The 25,816-nt window shown below is 33.2% G+C and overlaps 5 protein-coding genes across 8 annotated transcripts in view; 2 read left to right on the top strand and 3 right to left on the bottom strand.

Annotated features, from left to right (window-relative positions):
• LOC144835804 (tetratricopeptide repeat protein 28-like) overlaps nt 1-290 on the bottom strand; it is a 57,489-nt gene extending 57,199 nt beyond the window's left edge. The window contains exon 1 of the mRNA XM_078690899.1: nt 128-290. Within this exon, the coding sequence (XP_078547025.1) occupies nt 128-160 (33 nt within the window). The 5' untranslated portion in view covers nt 161-290. The remainder of the gene's footprint in view (nt 1-127) is intronic.
• A 3,908-nt stretch (nt 291-4,198) lies between these two features.
• LOC144835773 (uncharacterized) lies at nt 4,199-7,057 on the top strand. Its single transcript, XM_078690860.1, has 7 exons — nt 4,199-4,339; nt 4,772-4,829; nt 5,172-5,272; nt 5,561-5,646; nt 5,772-5,872; nt 6,150-6,271; nt 6,485-7,057. The coding sequence occupies exons 1-7, from the start codon at nt 4,259-4,261 to the stop codon at nt 6,830-6,832; spliced, it is 897 nt and encodes a 298-aa protein (XP_078546986.1). The 5' UTR covers nt 4,199-4,258; the 3' UTR covers nt 6,833-7,057.
• Nucleotides 7,058-7,581: 524 nt separating this feature from the next.
• On the bottom strand, nt 7,582-14,006 carry LOC144835772 (uncharacterized). The gene is made up of 13 exons (XM_078690859.1): nt 13,815-14,006; nt 13,146-13,402; nt 12,888-13,011; nt 12,271-12,436; nt 11,642-11,820; nt 11,143-11,277; nt 10,571-10,732; nt 10,057-10,172; nt 9,613-9,820; nt 9,063-9,242; nt 8,632-8,770; nt 8,154-8,366; nt 7,582-7,737 (listed from the first exon to the last, which is right to left on the bottom strand). Exons 1-13 carry the CDS (start codon nt 13,977-13,979, stop codon nt 7,643-7,645), a joined length of 2,139 nt encoding a protein of 712 aa, XP_078546985.1. The 5' UTR covers nt 13,980-14,006; the 3' UTR covers nt 7,582-7,642.
• A 1,891-nt stretch (nt 14,007-15,897) lies between these two features.
• On the bottom strand, nt 15,898-20,573 carry LOC144835857 (SREBP regulating gene protein-like). Of its 3 annotated transcripts, none has more exons than XR_013611111.1 (6): nt 20,361-20,573; nt 19,944-20,097; nt 19,413-19,564; nt 18,945-19,058; nt 16,683-18,140; nt 15,898-16,567 (listed from the first exon to the last, which is right to left on the bottom strand). XR_013611111.1 is itself a non-coding variant. In XM_078690974.1 (6 exons), the coding sequence occupies exons 1-5, from the start codon at nt 20,451-20,453 to the stop codon at nt 18,054-18,056; spliced, it is 600 nt and encodes a 199-aa protein (XP_078547100.1). In that variant the 5' UTR covers nt 20,454-20,573; the 3' UTR covers nt 15,898-16,168. The 3 variants fall into 3 exon arrangements, 2 of the variants coding, with proteins under 2 accessions (XP_078547100.1, XP_078547099.1); XM_078690974.1 differs by having other exon boundaries at nt 15,898-16,168; nt 18,054-18,140; XM_078690973.1 differs by having other exon boundaries at nt 15,898-18,140.
• Nucleotides 20,574-20,806: 233 nt separating this feature from the next.
• Nucleotides 20,807-25,357, top strand: LOC144835835 (RING finger and transmembrane domain-containing protein 2-like). Of its 2 annotated transcripts, none has more exons than XM_078690942.1 (9): nt 20,807-20,945; nt 21,206-21,530; nt 21,695-21,771; nt 22,124-22,224; nt 22,570-22,723; nt 23,523-23,666; nt 23,977-24,042; nt 24,138-24,236; nt 24,406-25,357. In XM_078690942.1, the coding sequence occupies exons 2-9, from the start codon at nt 21,212-21,214 to the stop codon at nt 24,535-24,537; spliced, it is 1,092 nt and encodes a 363-aa protein (XP_078547068.1). In that variant the 5' UTR covers nt 20,807-20,945; nt 21,206-21,211; the 3' UTR covers nt 24,538-25,357. The 2 variants fall into 2 exon arrangements, with proteins under 2 accessions (XP_078547068.1, XP_078547069.1); XM_078690943.1 differs by having other exon boundaries at nt 20,811-20,899.
• The last annotated feature ends 459 nt before the right edge of the window (nt 25,358-25,816 follow it).

The raw sequence follows: 25,816 nt of genomic DNA, 5'->3' as shown, positions 1-25,816 counted from the left end.
ACCAGCCTAACGACCCGAAAATGTGATTGTCTGCATCCACATCGTACTGATGTGAAGCAGACGTACGGCGGCGGAGGAGGCAAACAAATCATAAAAGTTTCTACAGGGTAAACAGAACTGAACTTACCCTTTCTTTCCTTCTATCAGCTCGCATCGCCATTTTATTTCACTTAAATTATTGAAATATTAATTATGTCCATTTCTGGAATGTTAAAAGTAATTTTACCAAGACAGTTGTTTTAAAATCCATTGTAAATAAAGTAGCAAGGCATACGCGAAACACTACACTCGTCTCGCCATTTTGTTTTGACTTAAATTCACATCGGGATTAGAAGTGAGTAAGTCAGTATGTCAAATATCCACACCCCCTCTGCTAAAACCAATACATTCTAAACTATTATCAATTAAAACGCAGAAATTATTTAACAAAACACGATGTGTAAGTAATACACTAATAATAAATTTATATTTATAATGTTTATTACTTATTATATATATATACTGTTTATGATGTCATCAGTTTTTTGTGGGAATTTTGACAAGCAGATGGTCGACATACAATCACTGGAATATCCAATACTGTCAGTTAGACAGGTAAGCTCCTGGGGGCGTTTTTTTAATGTTTATTGGTATCATAAAGTTGGAGCCACAAGGCCACTGTATGATGGACCCGTCGCAGTGCTATAACATAAGTGAAACATTTAGGGAACGTCTCAATTTCAAAATACACAGCGTAAATTTTGTACTTAGAACCTAGGAATCTTCTTAAAAGTTCCGAATTGTAAAGAAACGCACGTAGTTCCCGTTTGGCTTTGCCTTATTAAAATTATTCAATTAATAAAAAATTGTTGCTCTTTGCTTGTTCCGGAAAATACATTTGTAAAATAATTTAGGATGGTACAATTGCACCATGTGCACCCCTGGATCCGCCCCAAGATGCATGCTCAGTTGTAAAATCATAACTACTTGATCACATCCAAATGTAATATTTTATTCGCTTCTAATCCTTGGTACTACAGATGGTTCAGGGTGTCCGTGCAGTTGTTCCATCGATGACATGCCTCTCCTGAAGATCATGTGCCCGATTATGTGCTAACCCAATTGGTTCCAGTTATACAACCAGTCTTTCTGTTACTCTTCCATCATCTATCTCATCTTTTGCCTCCTTCATGATCGTTAGCTTGCAAAGCTCCTGCTCCGGGCCAATATTAAAGTGGAGCTACACTCAGACTTTCTCAGCTTATATTATGTTTAAGTATGTTTAATTGAAAGTGATTACATACAAAAAACAGGGAAGATATGGCAATATTTTCCAAAAACTAATTTCTAAAAAATCGGTCAGAAAATAGTGTTTTTTACTACATTACACTTTTTCAGTAACTTAGGGGTTATTAGTTTACAATACGTCGCAAAACGCGTTACACTTAGTGACTGACGCGTTTTAGTCGCCGGTGAACGCGTTGGTGAAATGTCTCCTCTTTGTTTGGTAAATTATGTGTTGGAAAATGGCAAATCAATTTTATACCAGGGAGTTGTAAAATAATTTTTACAACTCCCTGTTTATACACACAATTAATAATACGATTTGTTTAGGCCCAAGTAATATTTCCGATAAAAATGTCAGCATAACTTACACGAAACATCATGATTTGCACTGTACAACAACAGCATAATAATCTTAATTAAATTGCTTATTAATTTTAAGCTAGGCCTAGCTAAATCGTCTGCTCAGCCTAGCTAGCTAGGCTTGAATTCATGTCTAGGTAGGACTGTAGTCATGGGTTCGAAAATGCTTGGTCGTTTCGTCCCATTTATCGTTCCTGTGTTTTCTCGCACATTAAGAATTGTGAAACACAAAATTCTCTACAAAACAAGACTGGTATTGCTCAGAATAGTAAAGAATATAGTCTGGGCTCCAGACGGAGTTTTGTAATAATATAAATATTTTTGCACATATGGCGTTTCATATGTGTATTACTTGAGTTTGGATTTTCAGACAAAAATCGCGGTCGAAATAAAAACAAATAAATAAAAAAAAAGACAATAAATACAGACTTGGGGCAAGTCTATAAAGAATAGTAACGGATGTGGAAGCTTATGTCTGACTGAAAAGCAACTATTCAGGCACCCTATCATGGCCCATGGGTAGGCCGAGATTGGGTGCCAGAACAAACTTCACTGCTGTAAGGCTATCAGGCAGCCAGCTAGAGGCCAAGCAGCATCGTTACATACCTAGACTCTAGTAGGCCTAGGCCTAGCTTTATTGAATATATAGCCACGTCTTTCTCAAGTCTCGTTAAATTTGACATTTTAGTAATAATCTCATAATCACTTATTACACTGTGAAACATGATAGGGTCACATCCAGAATGTTTTAATATACTTTTCGCCCGTCAAAAATAACATCGCGACAATAACAGATCGCCAGCTGCAGTGTGAAAAATGTCGTGAGAAATGTCACGTGATCATACTCCCTAGCAAAGTAAAAAACCCAATTGGACCCAACGGGGGAAAGTGTCTATTTACGCGAAATTGCGCAATGTATACGCAATAACAATACCAGAAATAAAAAGATCTGGAAAAATTACATATAAAAACATTTTACATTTTTTTTTTAGTGAAGAAATTAATTTTTTAGGAATATTCAAATATACCCCCCTTTTGCATGTAAAAGAATAGGAAATTACAAGGTATCCCCCCAAAGCGCAAAAAGGCAAGATTTTCAAGAAAATCATACTCATTGAAAAAATTTTCAAAAAAATATGAAGTATGAGGGATTATAGTTTTAAAGAATAGTTGAAATGTATGAAAAATAGCAATTTTCTGGGTGGAGCTCCACTTTAAGCTCTAGTCTAGATACGTCTAGTTTTAGCCTTGCAACGTCAGTTTTTTACCAATCTGATCAGACACTTTGTTTGCTATCTCCATGAAAGCCACCGCAGTACTCTTCGATAACCCATATAACCCTCATTTTTCCGTCCACATTGTTTCATACTCCAACATTGATTTTAAAAGATGTGTGCTCACCAGTTGCCGAATTAAGACTAACTGATCATTTCCAATATTGTGATATAGAAAAAACAATTATTATTGATGAAGATATGAAAGTTGTGGTGCATGATCAGTTGTCAAATTATGACTACACTGATCATATAAAATATGTGGTCTGAGAATATTAACAATACACAATACAAGGATACAAGGATACAAGGAAACTTTATTCATCCCAACTTGGGAAATGTGTTGCTGTCTTATAACAATGCCGTAATACATAAGTGTGATAATAAAAATAACAGTAATAGTGTAGGCCTATCGTAATAAATTCCCCTATCTTTGATATTTTTCATTATAGTCTCGTATGCCCCTTGGGAGGAAGGAGAGACGATGGCGTTCAGTGGATCTCCGTGGCGGCCTCAGTCCACCACTACGTTCCATAAGGCAGTCGACAATGTCCGAGTGGGGACATCATTCCATATCACTCTAAACATATTGCGCAACCGTTCATGATAGACCGAGTCCACCACAGGTAATTCACATCCAACCATCCTCCCTGCCCAGCCTCCTCACCAACCTGTCTATTGTATCCCTATCTCCCCTACCAACATTCTCACCCCAATTATTGATGAGGCATAATTGTATTAAACAAGGCCAACAGCCATTATTAAGTCGCGTGCTACAATGCATAGTGATACCGGACCGACAGACAGACAGACCGACAGACAGACAGATCAACCGACCGACATAGTGAACTATAGAGTCGCGTCCACGCGACTAAAAATGCATGATCAGTTGACAAATTACGCCGAAAAATGATGATGTCAGATATTGTGATATAGAATATTAATAGTAATTTATTGATGAGGCATTTATAAAAAGATACATGCTCAGTTGTCAAATGCCTACATGATCATGTCAGATGATGTGAGAATATTAATTGTATCCCTGTTGAGGGTAGATGTGTGCAGTTGACAAATTATGCTGAATCATTCCACCTCCATTTCCAAAACAACACTGAACTAAACGAAAACAATCTAAACAATTTGGTTACCGTATTTTACACAAATTGAATTTGTGTATGAAAATTATTTTCATTAATTGCACATGAGAAAGTTTTGAAAAGTTTGAGTTTGAGACGTGTGTGTAATTGGAAAACCACGCCATCAACGGCAAATTAATCTTGCAGAAAATGTTTTATAAACATACGATTTTCGATCGTCGCGGAACCAATATATATTGATGCAAATAAATTAATAATATTATGTCTGATAACAGACGCAAAAGTAGTAGTAGGAAAGACAGCACATGTAACTTAAAATTGTATAGTATTTTTAAAGGAGAGGTAAGCAAAATAACATCTAGGAATATGTATATAAATAATATAAGACTAGGCCTAAACAATCCAACAAGGCAGCGCCGGTAAAACAGGGTATACCAGGCAGGCGTTTCCTGTAATGGATAGGCAAGTGGTATTAATATGAGGCCTAGACCAAGACATCCCCTAGTATAGTCATTATTTGTGTTAATAATTAATAATAGTGATATTTTTTACTACAGTATTTTGAAGAGCAGAAGCTTGCATTTTTCCTGATGAGATATACATCATAACATAGACACAACACAACAATAATTTAGTACATTTACTTACCAACAATAAGCTATATATATAATATATACAGCTGATCCTGATACTATGATAGGATAGTCAGTAGTAAAAAGGCCCCTGGTATAGATAGGTATACCTACATTCAATATATCTCCTTCTTATCGTCAGGTTGCCTCAGTACAAGAATATGGCGCCTTTGTGAAAATTCCAAACCATCAAAAGAACGGTAAGACCATTTGAATATTTAAATCATAGTAATATAATAGGTGTAATATCTATATATATATATATCACTTGCACTGATGAAGGGCTAGTGTTGCCCGAAAGCTCTGCTAACTTTTCTGGCTGTTTACTTTATCGTTTTGTTTTAGCTTTTCGCTTTATTTTTGTATCTCCATTGAGATCCAGCCACTGATACCCACAGCATTGTCATTTTTTTCAGTAATTTGCCTTTGGATTTATATATATATATATCTATATATCTATTCTACTTTTTTGTGGAAAGGAGACAATGCATATTATCAAATATTTATCATGCTTTAAATTATTAACTATGGTATTTTTTCAGGTCTTGTTCACAGAAGTCAAATATCATACACAAAGGTAGATGATGCAAAAGATGTGTTAGATGTTGGCGATAAAATATTTTGCAAAGTTATCTCACTTGGGGTAAGTGTAAGCCTATCCAAACAACTACTTTATTAGCAAGTCAATAACATTTCTATGGCCCTGTCTACACTATCAAGCTAGTTTGACAAAAATAAGTGTGATGTGATATTCCCAAATATGGTAGTGATATGACATCATGTCCATATATGGGCACATAACATTTTTTTGTCACATAAAGTTTGATAGTGTAGACAGAGCTTTAATTTAAAATAGTTCAAGGCATTTCAATACACTATTCATAAAATCATAAATGTTTTTCTCATTAGCATAATTATTTTATTTTCACAGGAAAATAATGACAAAATTGGTTTGTCAATGAAATGTGTAAATCAGGGATCTGGTGTAGATCAAGACCCTAATCATCTATTAACAGTGTAAGTAAGATATAAAACAAGACAATCAGTTAATAACCTGGTGTCCTAATAGATGAAGTTACTTCATAGATATGTTCAGCCCTTTAGTATTTATACAGCATATATCATATTTTACTTTTTTCCAGTCAAGATGAACAAAGAAAGAAGTCTGGAGGAGGATATATTAAACCCAAGATAGAACTTGGTGCAATATTTAACACGCAATGTAAGCAATGTGGTGGGCAAGGTAGGTTGATCACTGGCAGCGGATCCATGATTTAAAAATTAAGCTCTGTCTACAAAAATCAAACTTTATGTGACAAAAAATGATGATGTCATATCACTACCATATTTGGGAATATCACTACCATATTTGAGCATATCACTACCATTTAGGCATATCACACTTTTTTTTGTCAAACTAGTTTGATAGTGTAGACAGAGCTTTAGAATATTAGTTCACCTTGACACGCTGTTTTTGTACAAAATTATGAAAAATTCCATTTCAAAAATGTACTTTACAGGTCATATTGCCACCGAGTGTTTCCAAGCTCCGGGTGAAAAGGCGTATGAACTGGTACCTGAAATTGAACTACCGCCACCACCTCCAGTGGTTGTAAAAACACATCACAAGAAGAAAAAGAAGGTAAGTCTCCGGTAATGGAGTAACGGTCTTGTAAATTCTTTATGGACATTGTAAGTATGACCATCTACCCTATCAAACTTTATGTGACAACCAAATGTGATGTGCCCATATATGGACATGATGATGTCATATCACTACTATATTTAAGCATATCACTACCATATTTGGGCACATCACACTTTTTTAGTCAATAGAGCTTTTGTTTTGTTTCAGGAAAAGAAGGCAAAAAAGAAGAAACACAAACATGATACTAGTGACTCGGATTCCAGTTCAAAAGAACCAAAACGAAAATCAAAACATAAAAAAAACAAGAAAACAAAGTCATCTTGTAAACGAAGCAACAGCAGTTCAGATTCGGACTCCAGCTCTGAAGATGAACTGGAGAAAAGATCAATAGAAAAAAAGAGAAAGAAATCTGATAAACGAAGGCATAGTAGTCCAGACTCGGAGGATAGTGATGATGAAAGAAAGAAGAAAAGGAAAAAAGAGAAGAAAACTCATCACCATGATAGATCAAATGAAAAACATCATAGTCATCGACATCAAAATAAATATAGATGACCTCTTGTGAACTTTGACCTCAAGTATTGCATTAATTTATTTCAATTAGAGAGCTTTCCTATACAACATGCAGGAACTTTTTCTCACTAGTTAAAGAGAACTTCAAATCCTCAACGTCCAATGGCTGAAGATTTAAACCACATATCATATTTTACAAACATTTTGTACAGTTTAATAATGAAATTAAAACACATTTTTATAATAAATCTAGTACAGTACTTATTACTTTCGAAGGACATTTTCTATAATTTAGTGTATATACACATTTCATTTACAACATAAAGTGTACTTATTTTTCAATTCACTGTAACATAGCATTTGGTACAGTTTAATACAAAAATTAAAACACATTTTTATAATAAATCTAATACAGTACATATTACTTCCAATCAAGGTGTTTTATTTTTTATAATTCTAGTGTCTATACACATTTTATTCACAACATAAACTACACTTATTTTCTTTTCACTGTAACATAGCATTTTGTACAGTTTAATACAGAAATTAAACTAATTTTTTAAATAAATCTAGTACAGTACATATTACTTCCAATCAAGGTGTTTTATTTCTTTCAATTTTAGTGTATATACATATTTCATTTACAACATAAACTACACTTATTTTTCAATTCACTTCAACATATTCTTATCTTTAAGCCTTGTCTACACTATCAAATTTTATGTGACAAAAAAAGTTGATGTGCCCATATATGGACATGATGATGTCATATCACTACCATATTTGGGCACATCACACTTTTTTGTCATAGTTTGTAGTGTAGACAGAGCTTTAGAACCATTCAACATCATTTCAGATCTGTTCATCTTGCGTAGAAGGCACATTTGACGCATCCTTGATATGTTCAAATACATCCAACAGCAATTCAGATCCCTCTTTAAGTAAATCTACAATAAAAATTAAATATGGTGGTATATACCAAGGTAATTTAACAACAGGATGCTGAGCTCCGGAGATTATCTCTGGCTGCGACACGATCAGTTCCACGCCGCGGAGAATATGTGCATAGTATAGCACTATTGGTATTTGTCACAGCCAGACATAAGATCAAAGGACTGTTACGAGTTCATATCTTGGCAAGTCGAGCTCAGTGGCCTTGTATATACACATTTTAAAATCTCTTACTGAATACCATAATATTGAATAAAGGCATAATGGAGTTTAAACTGGATCCATAACATTTTTTTTTAATGAAAACCATAAGAATGTTATGCAGTTAAAAAGTGCTGTACCTTTAAAGAAATGGAGGCAAAGACAGTATAGTGATAATTTTGTTCAATTTCTTTTTAAAATTCCAACTTACTTTGGTTGTCTTCATCATCTTCAGTCGAAATCAATTTCAAGTTAGGGTTGCCAGGATGAAGTGGAATAGTCTGCTCACCGGTCAGAACATCTAATTTCCCCTCCTGTAAAATGGTTTCAACCGCTTTTGATGTTGTAGGTTGACTTTCCTCCAATGACCGATTATAAAGATTGACCTTTCCCCAGCCAAGAGGAATTGAAACTCTGTTCTCATCTACCAAGAAATGTACAATTTGTTTTCTTTAACTTGTTAGTATAAAACTAATGATGCATAAAACTGTTACTATATTTTGTTTAAGCATATTTATAGTTTTCAATTTTCGATGACCTATGACCTAGAATCTAGTTAAATATGGGAACATTGAGGCATGCTTCTTCACAGTTTTGGGGAATTCTAGATGCAGACGACAACAAATGGAACAACTCCTAACAGCCTGAAACTGACAATGACGACTTCAATATTGGAGTATAGCTCTTACCGTCTCCTTGTGTTGTTATTCGATAGCTAATGTTGATGATGCCATACACCTCTTCATTGTTAGTGGAAATGCTTTGTGATTGCAAATCTTCCATAACATCAAATATCAATGATTCCTTTGCCATTTGAACCAGGTACACCTTGAATTTAAACAGAAAAGTGATATCAATTAATGAATTTTATCTTTTTTAAATCTGTTTGAGAATTTTAACTTTTATGAATCCTCTTGTATCTTTATGTATCTGTATATTTTGATATTGTTTGACCCCTTCAAGTCAGCTGTACTGCTGTAGTACAGCTGTTAGAGCTACCCTTGTAAAATAAAATTGAATAAAAAAATAATTTCCAAAACTCATATCTACACCAATTTCATCTAAATTTTCTCACTTTACCGTCACCTACAGTTACTGTGAGGCAACACAATGTCATTACCTTTGTGTCAATCTTGCCTCGTTTCCGTTGTGATTCTAAGCTAGCAAACAGCATTTCCTCTTTAATCAAGCGAGGTGTCTTAGTCAGGCTCTTACTGCTTATTAACTCATCCCCCACAAAAAATGACACGGTGAGGTGGACATTACTGGCTTGAAAATTTAGCAACGCTTTCAGATGTTTCTGAAACAAATGTAATATCAAATTTTATTTAAAATGTAAACAAAAATGGTCTATGTAAGAGATTTTGTGCAATCTTGACCACCAATTTTGGTTATATTACAGTATACAACCAAGGCAATCTAAAAACAGGATGCTGAGCTCCAGAGATCAAAGGATTTATCCGTGGCTGCGACACGATCAGTGCTACGCCCCTTAACAGACACAGTGTACCACACAGAACATGTACATAGTACAGTACTGTTGGTATTTGTTGCAGCGAGACATAAGATCAAAGGACCATTATGAGTTCCTATCTTGGTAAGGCAAGCTAAGTGTTCTGTTTTCTTTGATACAACTACAGTACAGTACAACTTTAATGGGACGCACGTACCTCAGGCATTTTTCCTTTTGGTAGAGATTGCTTTAATACCAGCTTCAATCTGAAATATTTTAATCCCACAGCTTTAAGTTCTTCTTGTTCTTCTTCCACTTCCTCCTCCTCATCTTCATCCTCTTCAATTGGTTCCTCTTGGATTGGTTCTGGTGATACTTCTTCTGGCTTTTCTTCAACCTCATCTTGTCTCAATGGTTTTTTTAAACTAAAAATATGAACATTACATTATAAGACCATAGAGATATTATATTATAGTGTACCTCTATGATTAGATCAACAGTCTTAAAGATTTTCTTTTAACATTTATCTGGTTTTTGCTAAAGTGACAATAATCATTATTAGGAAAAACACTTCACAATGTTTATTACGGCTTTCAATATTAATCCATTGGGGGAAAATCTTGTGAAGACAATGTACTTGTCTACTGTAGCAATGATTTACCTATGCCAGTGTCTGTTGATATCAGGTATCCTCCTGGGGTCATCGCCCCTGATGAGATGCTGGTAACCTCTTATGATATCAATTGTGTACAATTTAGCAGGTAAACATGCAAACACCTAGAAGTTTCATAACAACATAAGTGTTTATAAGCTCAAACTTTTTGATATTTTTTGCAATATACTAACCAATATCATTATCAAAATAACTAATCACTAAGCCTAATTAATTTTGCTACATATTTCACAGAAATAAACAAAGAATATGTGTGAGACTTTACATACATTATAATAATATACCATATCTTGTACTGGTTCAAGTAATCGTCTGCATAGAGACATCTGGTAGCCATTGACATCAAGTTTGCATTTGGCTTAGTGCTACTTACAAGTGCACACAATATTTTTTTTCTTCATTTTTTTTCAGAATTACATACCACAGAGATTGTATGATAAGACTTTATTCATCCTGCATAGGGCAACAGAATGTTACAAGGCATAGCAACGTGTAGGCGTACCTGTTTGACTTCAATATAGTTGTTAGTTGCCATGAAATCATACTTAAGCAAAAGAAGCAGAAGCAAGCACACATCATTGAGCACTTGATGGTCCCAATTCTGCATAAAGCATTGGTCCCATACATACAACATGGCCTGAGCGTCTAACACACCTACAAAGCCCTGAATTAAAAAGACACAAGAAAAGAATCTTCAAATCACAGTATAAATTGTCATAAATTTTGTATAATGTATTTTAAATCTTTTTTATAAGCAATTAGCATTTAGCTCTGTCTACACTATCATTATCAAACTAGTTTGACAAAAAAAGTGTGATGTGCCCAAATATGGTAGTGATATGACATCATTATATAAATGGGCACATAAAGTTTGATAGTGTAGACAGAGCTTTAGTTGGAGTTTGAGACACACCCTTTGGTGATTGTGCTCCATGAGAGATTTCATCTCTGAGTGCTCCACTTTTATGTTTCATATTTTTTATCAGTGTTGCCATATAAAGCATTGCTCCTAAAACCACTTGATCCCAGGCATTTTCCTAGGCATCTGCTCTTGCAGTGTGTCAATTATCTTACCTCTCCTATCCACTTTCTTGCAAGCATCACAGGGCTAGACAAGTTCATTACAGATGATGATTGTGTTGAGTCTCGATTTGAAACAGATGAAAGAGATCTTTGTTGTTCTTTCATTAGAATCTCCACCATATAATCCTAAGGGTAATAACAAAGACTTGTTGGAAGAACGAAGAAAATATGGACAAAATGATACAGGATAACTTGAAAACAGCACTAAATTACAATGGCCCACTTGAGACACACCTGGCCCACTTGAGACACACCCGGCCCATGACAGGAATAAATGGCACAAAATAGTACAACGAGGTGTATGTCTAGTGACGATGAAGCACATTGATATGATGAAGGTTTCTCTTTGGGTACAAAACATATTAGAACTCCTCCTTTGGGATACCCCTATTCAGGTGACACCCCTGTTCAGGGGACACTTTCCCAGTGAAATAAACGAGGAATACATACAGCCAAACGCTATTCAGGAGACACCCATATTAATATCTACCTTGACATCTAGAGTAAACTCTTTACTGCAACATTCTTGCAAATACTCATAGAAATCAGAATCAATCTGTTGCAGCCGTTTCAGAGTGCCGTCTGATATAGTGAAGACATCAGGCCAGGTAGGGAACATCCCATGATGCAATTGGTCCATGTACATTGCCATCTCATATGGAAACTCAGCTAAATAAATATAACAATCTTACTTAATATAACATCGACCACTAGGTCAGGAGGATTTAACCTTGGACCTTGGGATTGGAAGGCAAACACATGAGCCACCAAGCTACAGTTCACTGCATTACTGCATAAAAAGATATGTTAAAATATTGCCATATTTTAGCAAACTTCAAATCGTACAATACTGGGTTAGATTTTTAGCATGAATAAGAGAGCTTTTGGATTACAACAACCTAGTCATGTCAGAGAAGAGTGACACTCTTTCCTGGTCATGTTAATTCATTGTGCACATTGAGCTGTGCCTCCTCACTTAATTCTTAAACTCAATGTTTGTGGACTGGGACTGTACTCCATCCAAGCATGGTGTCCCCTCAAACTGATTTCTTTCCAGAATCAAATTAGTATTAATCTAGAATGTTTATTGTCAATGAAATTTAAATTCTAGTATATCACCTGTATCATTGTCTTCTCTGTACGCCAACACTAATGGGAAAACCCAGTGAATGAGATACGGCTCAAATACTTGATTGTAAGTGAACATTATATTTATTATCTCTCTGATATTTTCCTTTACGTTCGCTGATTGGTAAGACTGCATACTGGGTGTTCCTTTCATCACCTGAAAGAAAGTTACCAACATTGACAATAAACTAAAACTGGTGATTGAAGTTCACTGTTCATATTCCTTTTTCAATCTATTAAGAGGACACCTTTCGGAACCAACAAAATGTTCCCTTAATAGGGGTGTCCATTAAATAGGGCTTGACCGTAGTGTGAAAACATATATTTCCCCTTTTCACAACATATTTTCTAAATAGAAGAGGTTCTACTGTAAATGACTATCAAACTTTATGTGACAAAAAAATGTGATGTATGGACATGATGATGTCATATCACTACCATATTTAAGCATATCACTACCACATTTGAGCACATCACACTTTTTTTTGTCAAACATAATCTGATGGGCCATTTAAATTTGAGCTGGCACATCATGAACAACAATTATTTTTTGTAGAAATTGGTGAAAAATGTTGTTTCTATAAATAGATTTAAGCAGGTTTATATACCTCATGTATTGTCTTAGTAATAAGTGAGTTAACCGGACTCTCTGTAGCTTGTTGTATCTTTAAGTTCAATTTTCCTTTTGATACACTTTTGCCATACTGGTTTCTCAACATGCTTTCACGTTTTCTGAAATTATATATAAATTATATAAACAACAATATCTATTAAAATATGAATAAACAGCAAATGAAATTTGCCACAGACCATGGACAGTTAGAGATAACTTTGAGTCAACTATCTCATAAAATGTTTCTGCTCACCGAAAATCTGCACTACTTAAAAGTTGAGAACGCAGTACTCCACTTGTCCATATATACCGTCTTAGACAAGCTGGGAGTTGTCTGCCTAGCAAACGGCTACAAACCATCTGCAACTTTTTAGGATTCCTTTTCAGAATTGCTAATATTGACTGGCCTAGGCGGTCACTAATATCACTCCAGCAGTTAGGGGGTTCAGCTGGGTCACTTGTGATGACCCCTGCAACAGTCTGTATCTGCTGCCATGCATTATGGGTACACTGTAATGAAGAATTGAGATATTTTTCATTTAATAATAATAGGCCTAATATGGATTCATATAGCGCACATAGTGCTCAGGACGCGTAGATTACAAATATTAATTACAAAATGCGATGCTATAGTTTCAAATAAGCAAGATGTACCTTGATACAAATTTTTTGCGGTACACCACGTATATTAGTTTTGAAAAGAACTGTTGAGTTTCTCGACGTTTCGATCAATGTGCTTTGATCTTCCTCAGGAGTGAGAATGCAGAAAGTCAAGGAAACTTGGAATATAAGTGGAGAAGGGCGGGAGTGGTGTGAAAACCAGAAACAATTAGCAAGTTCACACAGTGGGAGGGATTGAAACTAGCTGTAGAATTTATATCAACATTTGATTTCGCCATGCAAACCTTCAAACAAGACGTACCTTGTCTTCTTCATGGAGGACATGTCTTTGCAGTCCTTTTTCTAGCAACTCTCTTGTGTGCTGCCAATACTTCATAAGATCATCTGGTGTTCCATTTGGATCATCTACTGTTGATTGTGAATATCCACATTCCTCCACTGCTTTATCCATTTTCTCCTTTAACATTCTCTGGACATCCTGTTGCAGTCTCTTCTTATTAGCTTCCAAATTCGCCTAAAGTTGACGAGAATATACATCAAGCTATATTTACACTATCAAATGTTATGCGACAACAAAAAATATTTGGGCATATCACTACCATATTTGGGTACATCACACTGTTTTTGTCAAACTAGTTTGATGGTGTAGACAGAGGTTTCTAAGTAACATTTTTATATTTTAACTAAGCACACATCATCAAACTAAACACATCAAATTTTTTTGTTAATGGTAATAACAACATTTATTCAACATTCAACAGTTTACATAGTTTATGGTAAAGACACACAGAAGCCAAAGTGGCTGGTCTTTGTAGTCACCAAGGATAAAACATAAAACATAGACGGACGCATTACAATTACAAAAAAAAGACATTTTGAGACAGAAAAAGAAAAATACAAAGTGAGATCAAGCAAAATGGTTACAACTCCATTGTGCAGTGGCCTAAAGTACTTACTAACAATCTTGGTTGAAATTCATATTTGCTAAAATATTCGGCAACAAATTTATGACCAAGTATAATAAAGATCATCTGGCGACGTTCAGGATCGATCAGTTCTGGTTTGAGCTGAGCGGCAAGACTCCTGCTTACAGAATCTCTCACCTGGAAAAATATTGCCACATAAAAGTTAATCTGGCCTGGATTGCAATAAAGGTCTTAAACTTTAAGCTCTGTCTACACTATCAAACTAGTTTGATAAAAAAAGTGTGATGTACATCAAAACATCAATATGTCCATATATGGGCACAACACATTTTTTTGTCACATAAAATTTGATAGTGTAGACAGAGCTTAAGTTGCAATCCAACCCTGGTGTACAACTGAATTATTAAAATTCATTCATTCATAAATTTAATTATCCATTTTTTTATGGTAAGTTACCAAATAAATTACCTGTATCCATGGCGATCCTGGTAACAGCGTCTCTTGGAAGACAGAGTTCAGCCATTTTAAAGTGAAAGGTTGACACGTTAACAGAGAATCCATAATAAATTAATAATAAAATAAATATCTTCAAAATATTAGAAGTTATTCTCCGATTGAATAAAAACAAATCAACTTGTCATGTCAGAGTAAATTGATGCTTCCTTTTCGAAAGTTCTGTATTCTGTGCTTAATATTCTAAATCTGCATGCACCAAGTTGTTTAATATTTCACAGTATAAACAAACATTTATAATGAAGTTTTCTTTGAATCATTAATGTACCGGATCTTGCACCAAAATGAATGTCAGGCATCAGTACAAAGGCAACTTATCCAGTGTACTATCAAAATTAACAAGAATATGGTAAATTTCGTGCATATGCACTCAGTGTGAACATACGTTTATAATAAGTTTAAGCAGCAGACAATGCACTGTCTATATCATTCCTTAGTGTGAAAGGCATAAAATGTACATATGCACTCAGTGTGAACATACGTTTATAATAAGTTCAAGCAGCAGACAATGCACTGTCTATATCATTCCTTAGTGTGAAAGGCATAAAATGTGCATATGCATTCAGTGTGAACATACGTTTATAATAAGTTCAAGCAGCAGACAATGCACTGTCTATATCATTCCTTAGTGTGAAAGGCATAAAATGTGCATATGCACTCAGTGTGAACATACATTTATAATAAGTTCAAGCAGCAGACAATGCACTGTCTATATCATTCCTTAGTGTGAAAGGCATAAAATGTCCATATGCACTCAGTGTGAACATACGTTTATAATAAGTTTAAGCAGCAGACAATGCACTGTCTATATCATTCCTTAGTGTGAAAGGCACAAAATGTGCATATGCACTCAGTGTGAACATACGTTTATAATAAGTTCAAGCAGCAGACAATGCACTGTCTATATCATTCCTTAGTGTGAAAGGCATAAAATGTGCATATGCATTCAGTGTGAACATACGTTTATAATAAGTTCAAGCAGCAGACAATGCACTGTCTATATCATTTCTCAATGTCAAAGGCATAAAATGTTTATATACTGTGTAAATACATATTAATTCCTTTGTATAAAATTCAATGTTCCTTTGTGTAGACAGTATTTGATCTTGTGTTTATGTATTAAATTCCATGCAAAATAGTATCACTATTAAAAAAAACAACTGCAACAGTTTTTTTTTACAAAAGTGTCTTGCTTTAATGCATAATCTTCTGTAACCTTAGAAAACACAAACAGAAATAAAATCATTAAATCGTAATTAACTAATAACATCGTTAATTATTGTCATCATTTAATACTGCATGTAGGTTTTACAAATTTTTGAATAACAATTTTTAGTGAGTTAAATGCTGTTTATTATTCTTTTTAACCAATTTTGAAATTTTTTTTTTATTACAATAAAAATAGAAATATCTAGATAATCGTAATAAAAACACAAAGACTAAACAAAGTACTACAAAAACAACAAATGCACGTTCTGTACATTCAGATCACATCACATGTCTTTAAAGGATATTATTGCACGTTTGGTAAGAAATCCAAAATAGGGTGTAGTCAAATAAAGATAATAAGTAAAGATATGTACATAACATTTGTACTATATCATCATCAATGCACCTTTAGATACGAGTTGCATATCAAAGATACCCACATGAAAATCCAAAATAGGGGGTAGTCATATAAAGATAATGAGTAAAGATATGTACATAACATTTGTAATTAATCAATGCACCTTTAAGTTCTGTCTACACTATCAAACTAGTGTGATGTCCCCAAATATGGTAGTGATATGAAATCATCATGTCCATATATGGGCACATCACATTTTTTTGTCACATAAAGTTTGATAGAGCTTTAGATACGAGTTGCATATCACAAATACCCACATGGATTAATAAACACTGTAAACACATACACCTGAATTGGTAAAATAGATTCATCAATTGCTCCAATATGCAATCGTATATTGTTACAGAGAAGTACAACACAGTAAAATAAATCTTAGTAATTTAGTAAAATAAATTTTAGAAAGAAAATTCTACAATTTCGATCCTCTTGTTCAAACCTGAAGAGAAAGTCAAGGTTAGAATCTACTGCACTGACCTAAATACTGTACCAAATAAAAAAAATGTAACGCCATACCGTATTTATTCGAATAAACGCCCCGTTTTGAATAAATGCACCCCTTGAATACCTCCTCACCATAGAACATCATTTGAAATAAACGCCCCTAGTCCCCCTCGAATGTTTATTTTTTTCCTCAAATAAATTCCCCGCCACATGCATAATATACACATATCTATTTGTAGTAGAATTCATTGATTACAACCAAAAAACATAAATGCCTCCATTGAATAAACGCCTCCATTGAATAAACGCCTCCCTAAAAACCCTTCTGAATAGGAAACGAATAAACATTTCAGGGCGTTTATTCAAATAAATACGGTATATACAGTATATATATAAATAACAATAATTAAGACATCCAGGAACTAATAATTATCAAGACTAAATTATATACAAACAAGGATGTAGGGTGCTTTTAGAGGAGTTGCAAAAGCTGATATTTTCACAATGGTTAGAACCAACAATGCTGATGACCAGCCCTACATCATTTCTCACAATGTATTTCTATTCATAATAGCTTTGTATACAAAAATGTAAACACAATCATAGATAATAACATCTTGTCAATATATATATACAAATATAAATGATGGGTATAATTGAATTGATTTAAAGATGTATTGTCCCCCTAAAAAAATGATTGTTTACATTTGTGTTGTTGAATATGCCATTTTATTGTCACATAAAAGTTATCCACTTTGAACAAAAATTGAATGGAAAAAAAAATTGTAATTTAAAGCAAAAAAATACTCCAAAAAAAATGGGGTTTTTGACCATTTATTTTGTCATTTTATGTGAGAAATTTTTTTTTACGGAAGGGATTAACTTTATTAAAGCTACAAAATAACCTATTCAAAGTCTGATTTAATTAATCTTCATTTTTCATGTTTTTGGGGGAAAATACATCTTTGTCCATGTATATTTTTTTATTTTACTTTATTACGAAACAGGTCATTAAGTTAAGTATTTTAATTACTCAGTTTGGCCCTTGCATCGATGGTTGATCGTCACCATAGCAATGCTTCATATCTGGGTCTCGATAAGTATTTTCGTGTTGAACACTCTGGAAATAGAAAAAAAAGATAATATAAAAAGTAATACTAGCTTAATATAGCAGTCATCGTCAAAAGTAGAGCAGTGGAGTAAGAGCAGTTTTCTGTTTGGGCTCATGCCTATTACTTGCTTCTGGCAAGACGAAATGTAAAACGTACTTTTAAGAACTTTTGTCGAATAAATATTATTATTATTATTATAAATTATTATAAATATTATTTATTATTATAAAAGTCCACAATAAACTGTCTTAACTATTATTCTACAGAAATAACCGTCTTCTTATATTAGGTAGTCTAGTTGTTGGCATTTGTAATACGCTTTACTCTAATTGTTTGACATAATAATGAATAAAATAACACAAAATGGTTACCTGGCTGGCAGCCAAAGTTTTTATAAAAATTGATCATGTGGATATAGGTCAACTCTAACCAAAAGTTCATAAGGGTGGGGTTATACAGTGCAATAGTATACAAATAATGAATGAGTGTAATGGTACAAATAATGGCATGATGTGAATGATGAAAAGTCAAGGAGGCAAAGTCGATTTAAAATATAACCTTTCACCGAATGGCATTATTTGTACCAATAAACAAATATAAAACATCACACTCAATCTTCGCGGCGGAAGTACAAAATAGGCGGCGTTGTTGTATTTCAAATGTAATATTTAAAATATATATTTTCAAAACGCAATAAGATTTTTTTCCCCATACACGAAAAAAGTAATATTGAACGAATGTGTGACCCACAATCGTCAAATCAAATGACAGGAATTTATTTAGGCGTTATATATATTATATGTTTTACTTACTAATGAAGAAGTACGGCATTTAGTTAAGCATAGTTCATAATGGTCGTATACTGATGAGAACAAGATTCCAAAGGCTTTGCCTGCTTTACCTAAAACACCTTGTAACACTATTTGCTGAAAAAAACAACAAAAAAATGTTAGAATATGCACTACTGTACATAACATAATTATGTGTTACACAAACAGATATAAACACAGTCGCCTTATTCACCAATCACACTAAAGCTCTGTCTACACTATAAAACTAGTTTGACAAAAAAAGTGTGATTCGCCCAAATATGGTGATATGCTTAAATATGGTAGTGATATGACATCATCTTGTCCATATATGGGAACATTTTTTTGTCACATGAAGTTTGATAGTGTAGACAGAGCTTAAGGGAAATATCTCACTTTTGTGAGATTGGTGAATACTGCAACATGTCTGTAAAATATTAAATGGTTTATTTAGGTTAACAAATGGCTAACCTTATCTGGCCTTAAACAACAAGAGACACAATTTTCATAGACACTACAGCAGCCTTGATGGTTACAGGTTTCACATGTATGCAACAATGCATTCTCACGCTCTGGATTGCAACAACCATTTGCCAAAAGGTCTATACGTGGGCACACATAACCTACAAAATAAGAACAATCAGAGTTTTTGGATTTAAATTTGTAATAAACATTTTATTTGAATATAGTCTAAAGCTCTGCCAAATAAAGTGTGATAGTGTAGACAGAGCTTAATAATAGAGAGAAAATAAAATATTATTTCATTTATTAATATTAAAAATTAAGTATTTTTTTAACGAAGAAACATAATTTTAAAAAAGGAGTTTGTTTTATGTTATTTTTTTTATTTAATATTTATAACAAAAAAATGATTTATTAAAATATAATAAATAAACTGCTGGATATTCAAATCAGTTGGGTCATTGGAAATAAGTGCAATTTTTTGTTTGAACTTGCAAGGGTTTTGATGGAAAATTATGCCGAAGACACTGATTTAAGCACCTTTTTCATCCACTACAACATTTCTCCCCTGTAATGAGTTTCGACATTTGCTTGTGTGGGTGTGGTTCTTGGGCTCAAACTCAACTTTCCATTGGAACGGTGGACGTGATGGCGATATATTTGTATTTTCTTCTTTTACAAATGAAATTGGATTCTGAAAAAATAAGATTTTGTATTTTTATTCATTTATCGCATAGAAAAATAAACATAATATACAGTAGGCCTTACCGTTATAGGCCTATCTTATAATTAATATGCCTCCTGTTGTACTAGGCCTAGGTAGGCTTGAGCCACATTTCTGCTTTACACAAGGAAACCTAGCCGTGTCGAGTGCCTTTTATTCTGCTGAAAGTAGTTCAACAAGAAGGCCAGACAGGGACAGACTGGTTTTAGAATCCGTGGGGTAGCCTAGCTTACCTGAGAAAAAGTACTGCTCATAAAATACAGAAGTGACAAGAAGAATATAACACCTAAGAACCACCGTTTGCGTAGAATTCGAACAGAAAACATGAGAAATTGTTAGTTTAGTGTCTTCTTTGTTATTTATTTTCAAAAAAGTGTTTAAAAGTCGATTGCATCATGAAACATTTGATTTTTTATGCGCGACAATTTTTTCTTAGTGTTGATAACGACGACGTCATTGTTTGTAGCCTCTCTATGTATTTGTAAAATTATAAATATTTCCGTAAATTATTTTTACATTAAACAAATTACATTAAAAAGCCATAATTAACAATATAATAAAAAATTATTTTTGTTTACAAAATATTAATATATAAATTTTATAAATGTATTTTTTTGCGTTAGTTTTATATAAACTAAAAAGAGCCAGAATGGGATTCCCCTATTTTTCTAACTGTGACCTTGGAAAATACAAAACAGAGACTGTTTTTTGGTGTCAAAAATAGAAACTTACGTTGTATCAAATTTCCCCCAAAACGAAACAGTTTACCCCGGTAATATTTAATGTTCGACAGTGGTAGACCAACTAATAGATAAGAGGTATATTTTAGATAAAAAATTAGTATTTGTTACAGTAAAAACAGACATTCTGTTCACCACTATTTTTTTAGGTATTCACTGCGCTTCACTGCTGCTATACAAGACACAGAAAGGTTGTTGAGTTGGTTTTAGGGGAGTATGATTAGGCCCCTATAGCTTTTCCAGCCCTTTGAACTATATCTAATCTAGGCCTAGTTTGATATTCATGTACCATCCGTATAAAGTTCTCTGATTTGATGCGATTTCTTTTGTCTACACAGGTCGACATGGCTGGATTGGGAGAAGGCGGAATTGGCGACAATCTGAATTCCATGCTTCGGGGAATAATTCCCGGATTGAACACGATGGACGCGCCTGTTCACCCGACCCATACCACCGATAACCAATCCAACACAGACTCGATCATAATTAACATTCCAACAGAAGGAGGCGGGGGTGATCAGGGGGAGGGTGATCCTAACGGAAATAACGGTGGTGGTGGAACCGCATCCATACCGGAAATGAGACACCTAAAAACATTATTAGATCGTACTTTGCTGTTTATATTTTTACTTTGTATTAAAATTCTCATTGATCACTGTTTAGGTAAATCTCTCACTTCAATTTTTTTATGAATATGATGTTAAAAGTTTTTTTTTTCTTGAAAATGAATGTATTTCACTAATATTGATATGCAATTTTGAATAAAAGTTTAATTATAAAATGGATAATTACTTTAAGATTTAACGAGATAACATTTTACATTATAGGTTTGTTTGTTATTATTGGTCTCATTGGGACATTCATTCATCATAACGGGAACCTAAGACAACAAGTAATCATGAAAGTAAATGTTATCTTTATTATTATTTATAACAAGCATATTTATTATCCTTCCCAATTTTCAAAATTTAGTTTCAAATTCCAGACATTTTGACACTACTGTATTTGTGTGAGGATGTATGAAAAAGCAAACATTTGTATAACAACTAAAAAATATAGTATATAATTTTGCTTATCATTGTTAATAATACTATTTCTTCTCAACATGGATATGTTCAGTTTTGTTTGGACCGCACTGCATATTGTGAGTGCCACCAATTCAAAGGTGCATTGTCAACAAATAAATAAATATTGGACTACATAAGTTTTAACTTTGATTTTTTTTTACTAAACATGAATATTTTTTTTACTTTCAGGCAAAACGGAAGATGATGAAAATGATAACAATGTTGTTGTTTCTGCTTTTTAATATATTCTTTGTTTATTATATATTTAATGATCAACAACTTTACAGAAGGTAATACATTTTTAAAAGTTAAGATATGAAAAAATACAACACAATTAATACTGAGAAGTGATAAAACACAGTTAAAAATTGCATCAAAATGCTTGGTAATTATTGTAGATCATGTCAATCAATGAATTCTACTACAAATAGAAATGTGTTGTATTACAATATGCATGTGGCGGGGTGTTTATTTGAGGAAACAAATAAAGAAAGGCCCTGGGGTGTTTGTTCGAGGGGCAAGGGATGCGTTTATTCAAAATGATGTTCTATTGGAGGAGTTGACAAAAAATATCCCCTTAATATAGATGACGCACCCTAACGCTCTTTAATTTATGGTATTTTTCCTTTTTTCAGCTTGATTTTTCGGCAACCAACTTATGAAACGATGGACTTTTGGACTTTACTCTGGATTGTGGGAATTACAGATTTCATGATAAAATACTTGACAATAGCAGTGAAAGGTGTTATAACTATGTTACCTCAACAAGTATTAACATTCAAAAAAAGGGTGAGACAATCCAAAACAATATATTTTCTTTTTGGTGTAGAGTAAAGTTAGTGGAGCTGTAGCTTGGTGGTTAACATGCTTGCCTTCCAATCCTGACGTAGTGCCAGGGTTGTAACTCACAACTCTTTCAACTCCAGTTAAGCCTCAAATGAGACATTATAAGCATGATAAATTATAAAATAGTTTATCCATGGTTTATCCATCCTGTAATTGGCGAGTTTCCTGATGCGTATGAAATATAAAAAAATTTTTAAAAATACTAGTTTACTACATTTAATATTCTTGTGCTTGTACCTTCCTAAACATGGGATATTTTTTAATTTTCTCTATTATTTGATTCTTTTTATACCAATAAAATTCCCTTGATGTGTTTAGCTTTTGGTAATCAGTGACTCGAATACCAATGCATTGTATTTTTTATTTGATTTATTTCGTCTTTTCATCAATTATTGGATTATCTGGTCACACAAAGTTTCAACGCGATTATCACGCAAGTCAACCGAATCACAATACCCTATTTCATTTCATTTCATTTCATCAATACAGATAAACAGAATAACAAAACATGTGACAGTGACAGGATTAAGAAAAGCACAAATTGAATTACTGTACTGTCAGCCATCACGGGTGACAAAATCATTAGTAATATAAATATAAAAATACAAAGATATGCAATAAAAAGATATAAATATAATATATACACGGTTCAAATGTTTAAAAAGTTAAAATTGCAACATATTTCCGTCCAATCTCTCAATCTAACCCCTAAAGTGTAACAATTAAAATTATTATTTTTCAGGGTAAAATATACTTAATAGTAGAGCAGTTTTCACAGCTGTATAGGATGCTTACCCCCATCCCCCTCTGGATCCAATATTTGTCAACCTCCGACTCACACTGGTGTATCAACTATGGTTTAGTGTTACTTTATATAATTTTTAAGGTATTTATATTTCAAAACATGTTAAAAGGCCAATTTACACAGTAAGCGGAAACTGCGTAACTAGTCCCACATAGAATCTGTATGCTCCGCGTTGTGTGTATATGGTCATAAGGAATAACATAGATCCTATGTCTTTATTACTGTTACGGCTCGTCTGTGTAAATTAGCCTTTACACGTAATATTGTTATGTTTTCTGGTTCTCTTAAACCAGGCAAATTGTGAATATAGTCTTTGAAAATATTTTTTAAAATTTAATTACATTTTCGTCTTTTTATAGATTAAAAATGTATTTAATCTTTGACTTTCTAGGCAGGAACTCTCATTGATAAGATTAAAGAAGTTTCAGCAGCCACAAAAGGCTTTTGTTTTGATGTGGTAAGTAAATTATAAGTGGAGCTTGTTTGCTTGCCTTCCAATCCCGAGGTCCAGGGTTCAATCCTGACTGTTTCATTTTCTTCTTGTCTTTACAGCAATATGGAGTTCACCTCGCAACAGGAGGGTCAACAACTGGTCAAGCGTGTCCGATTTGTCAAGATGAGTATACTGACCCTATTCAACTACAATGCAAAGTAAGGTTTATTGTATTTAACAAAAATTGTATTCCTTTCTGCCAAGCATTCCATAAAAATAAACACAATGGAAGTATTGTACCTACGATCAGAGATATACCACCGGGGATGCCCCAATTACAATTTTTATGACAAAATTTCATTTAATAATTATAATATTTCTTTGCAGCATGTTTTCTGCGATGAGTGTGTTTCGTTATGGTTTGATCGTGAGCGTACTTGCCCGATGTGTCGTGCTAAGGTTGCTGAAGATCCTGCATGGAAAGACGGAAATACTACTTTATATATACAGCTATTTTAAATCATTTTTTTATATATTAAACTGAACATTTAAAAAATAAGTTTGATCAAGAAAATATTAATCTTTTGTAAAAGTAAACATTTAAACAATAATAAACCATATTTTAGTTGTTAAGCCTTGTCTACACTATCAAACTTTATGTGACAACAAAATGTGATGTGCCCATATATATATAGATGATGATGTCATATCACTTTCATATTTGGGCATATCACAATTTTTTTGTCAAACTAGTTTGATAGTTTAGACAGAGCTTTATAGACATAAAATTTATTTAAAAAAAATATTATTTAGTGAAATAGTTTTGAAATATTTGTACAGTAAGTCTGCATTATTTTTACTAGACCATATTAAATGTTGGTACAGTATGTTACACATTTTTTTGTTGAATATGCCATTTTAATGTCACGTAATAGTTATTCACTTTTACCAAAATTGGATCGAAAAAAAAAAAATTACCTGAAAAAATTGTAATTTAAATTTAAAAAATAGTCAAACTGACTGGAAGTCAATCAGTTTTTGGTTGAACTGCGAAATGGCCATTTTAAAATTAATTTTCGTTTTTGAGAGACAATGCATCTTTAATTTTTAAAGAGCAGAAATAGTTAAAATGAGATCTATTTCAAAATTAGTAATGAATTGTTATTTTTGTTTTATGTAATTAATGTGTCACTTATTATTTGATTTGTAAGATTATTAGGAAACTCTAATTGAGATTAGATTATTTTTTACTTATGAAATAATATGTAAAATATGTTTATATAATTATTATTGTGAAAGTATTTTTTAGAAATTGGTTGTGGCAAGATATTGGTGTATATATATATTTATTTTTGACTTTGTAAAAATGATAAGGTAATCTTACTGTCTACTAAAAGCATTATTTAGGTTCAATTTCAATATAATAAAAAAAAAACAAAAAGACTTCAATTTGTGTTATTTGTTATTGTTAATAATTATTCTTGCAACTTGTTAATCTAATAGTTAAATCAAGTTAAGCGTGGTTTCCACTAGAATGCAACGCAACATGACTTATCAACGTAAAGTGCTGTATTGTGTAATCAAAAGTGGGAACCAACAACGGTAATCAAAAGTGGGAACCAACAACACAACAGTGCTGCAAACATCACTACAAGAAATCAAATCAGTTTGACAGCTCGTACGTAGGTATGGCAGTGGCTTTTATTTCTGACGATAGAAATCTTGTTGCTGTATTCATATCTCAGACCAAGGGAAGCTCACTTAAAATTATAAGAATTTTCTCCTATTTAATTGAAAA

This window comes from Antedon bifida, chromosome 2, assembly GCF_963402885.1.
Source record: "Antedon bifida chromosome 2, ecAntBifi1.1, whole genome shotgun sequence".
NCBI lineage: Eukaryota > Metazoa > Echinodermata > Crinoidea > Comatulida > Antedonidae > Antedon > Antedon bifida.
The sequence above is the reverse complement of the archived record's forward strand: the minus strand, read 5'-3'. Positions and strand labels throughout refer to the sequence as shown.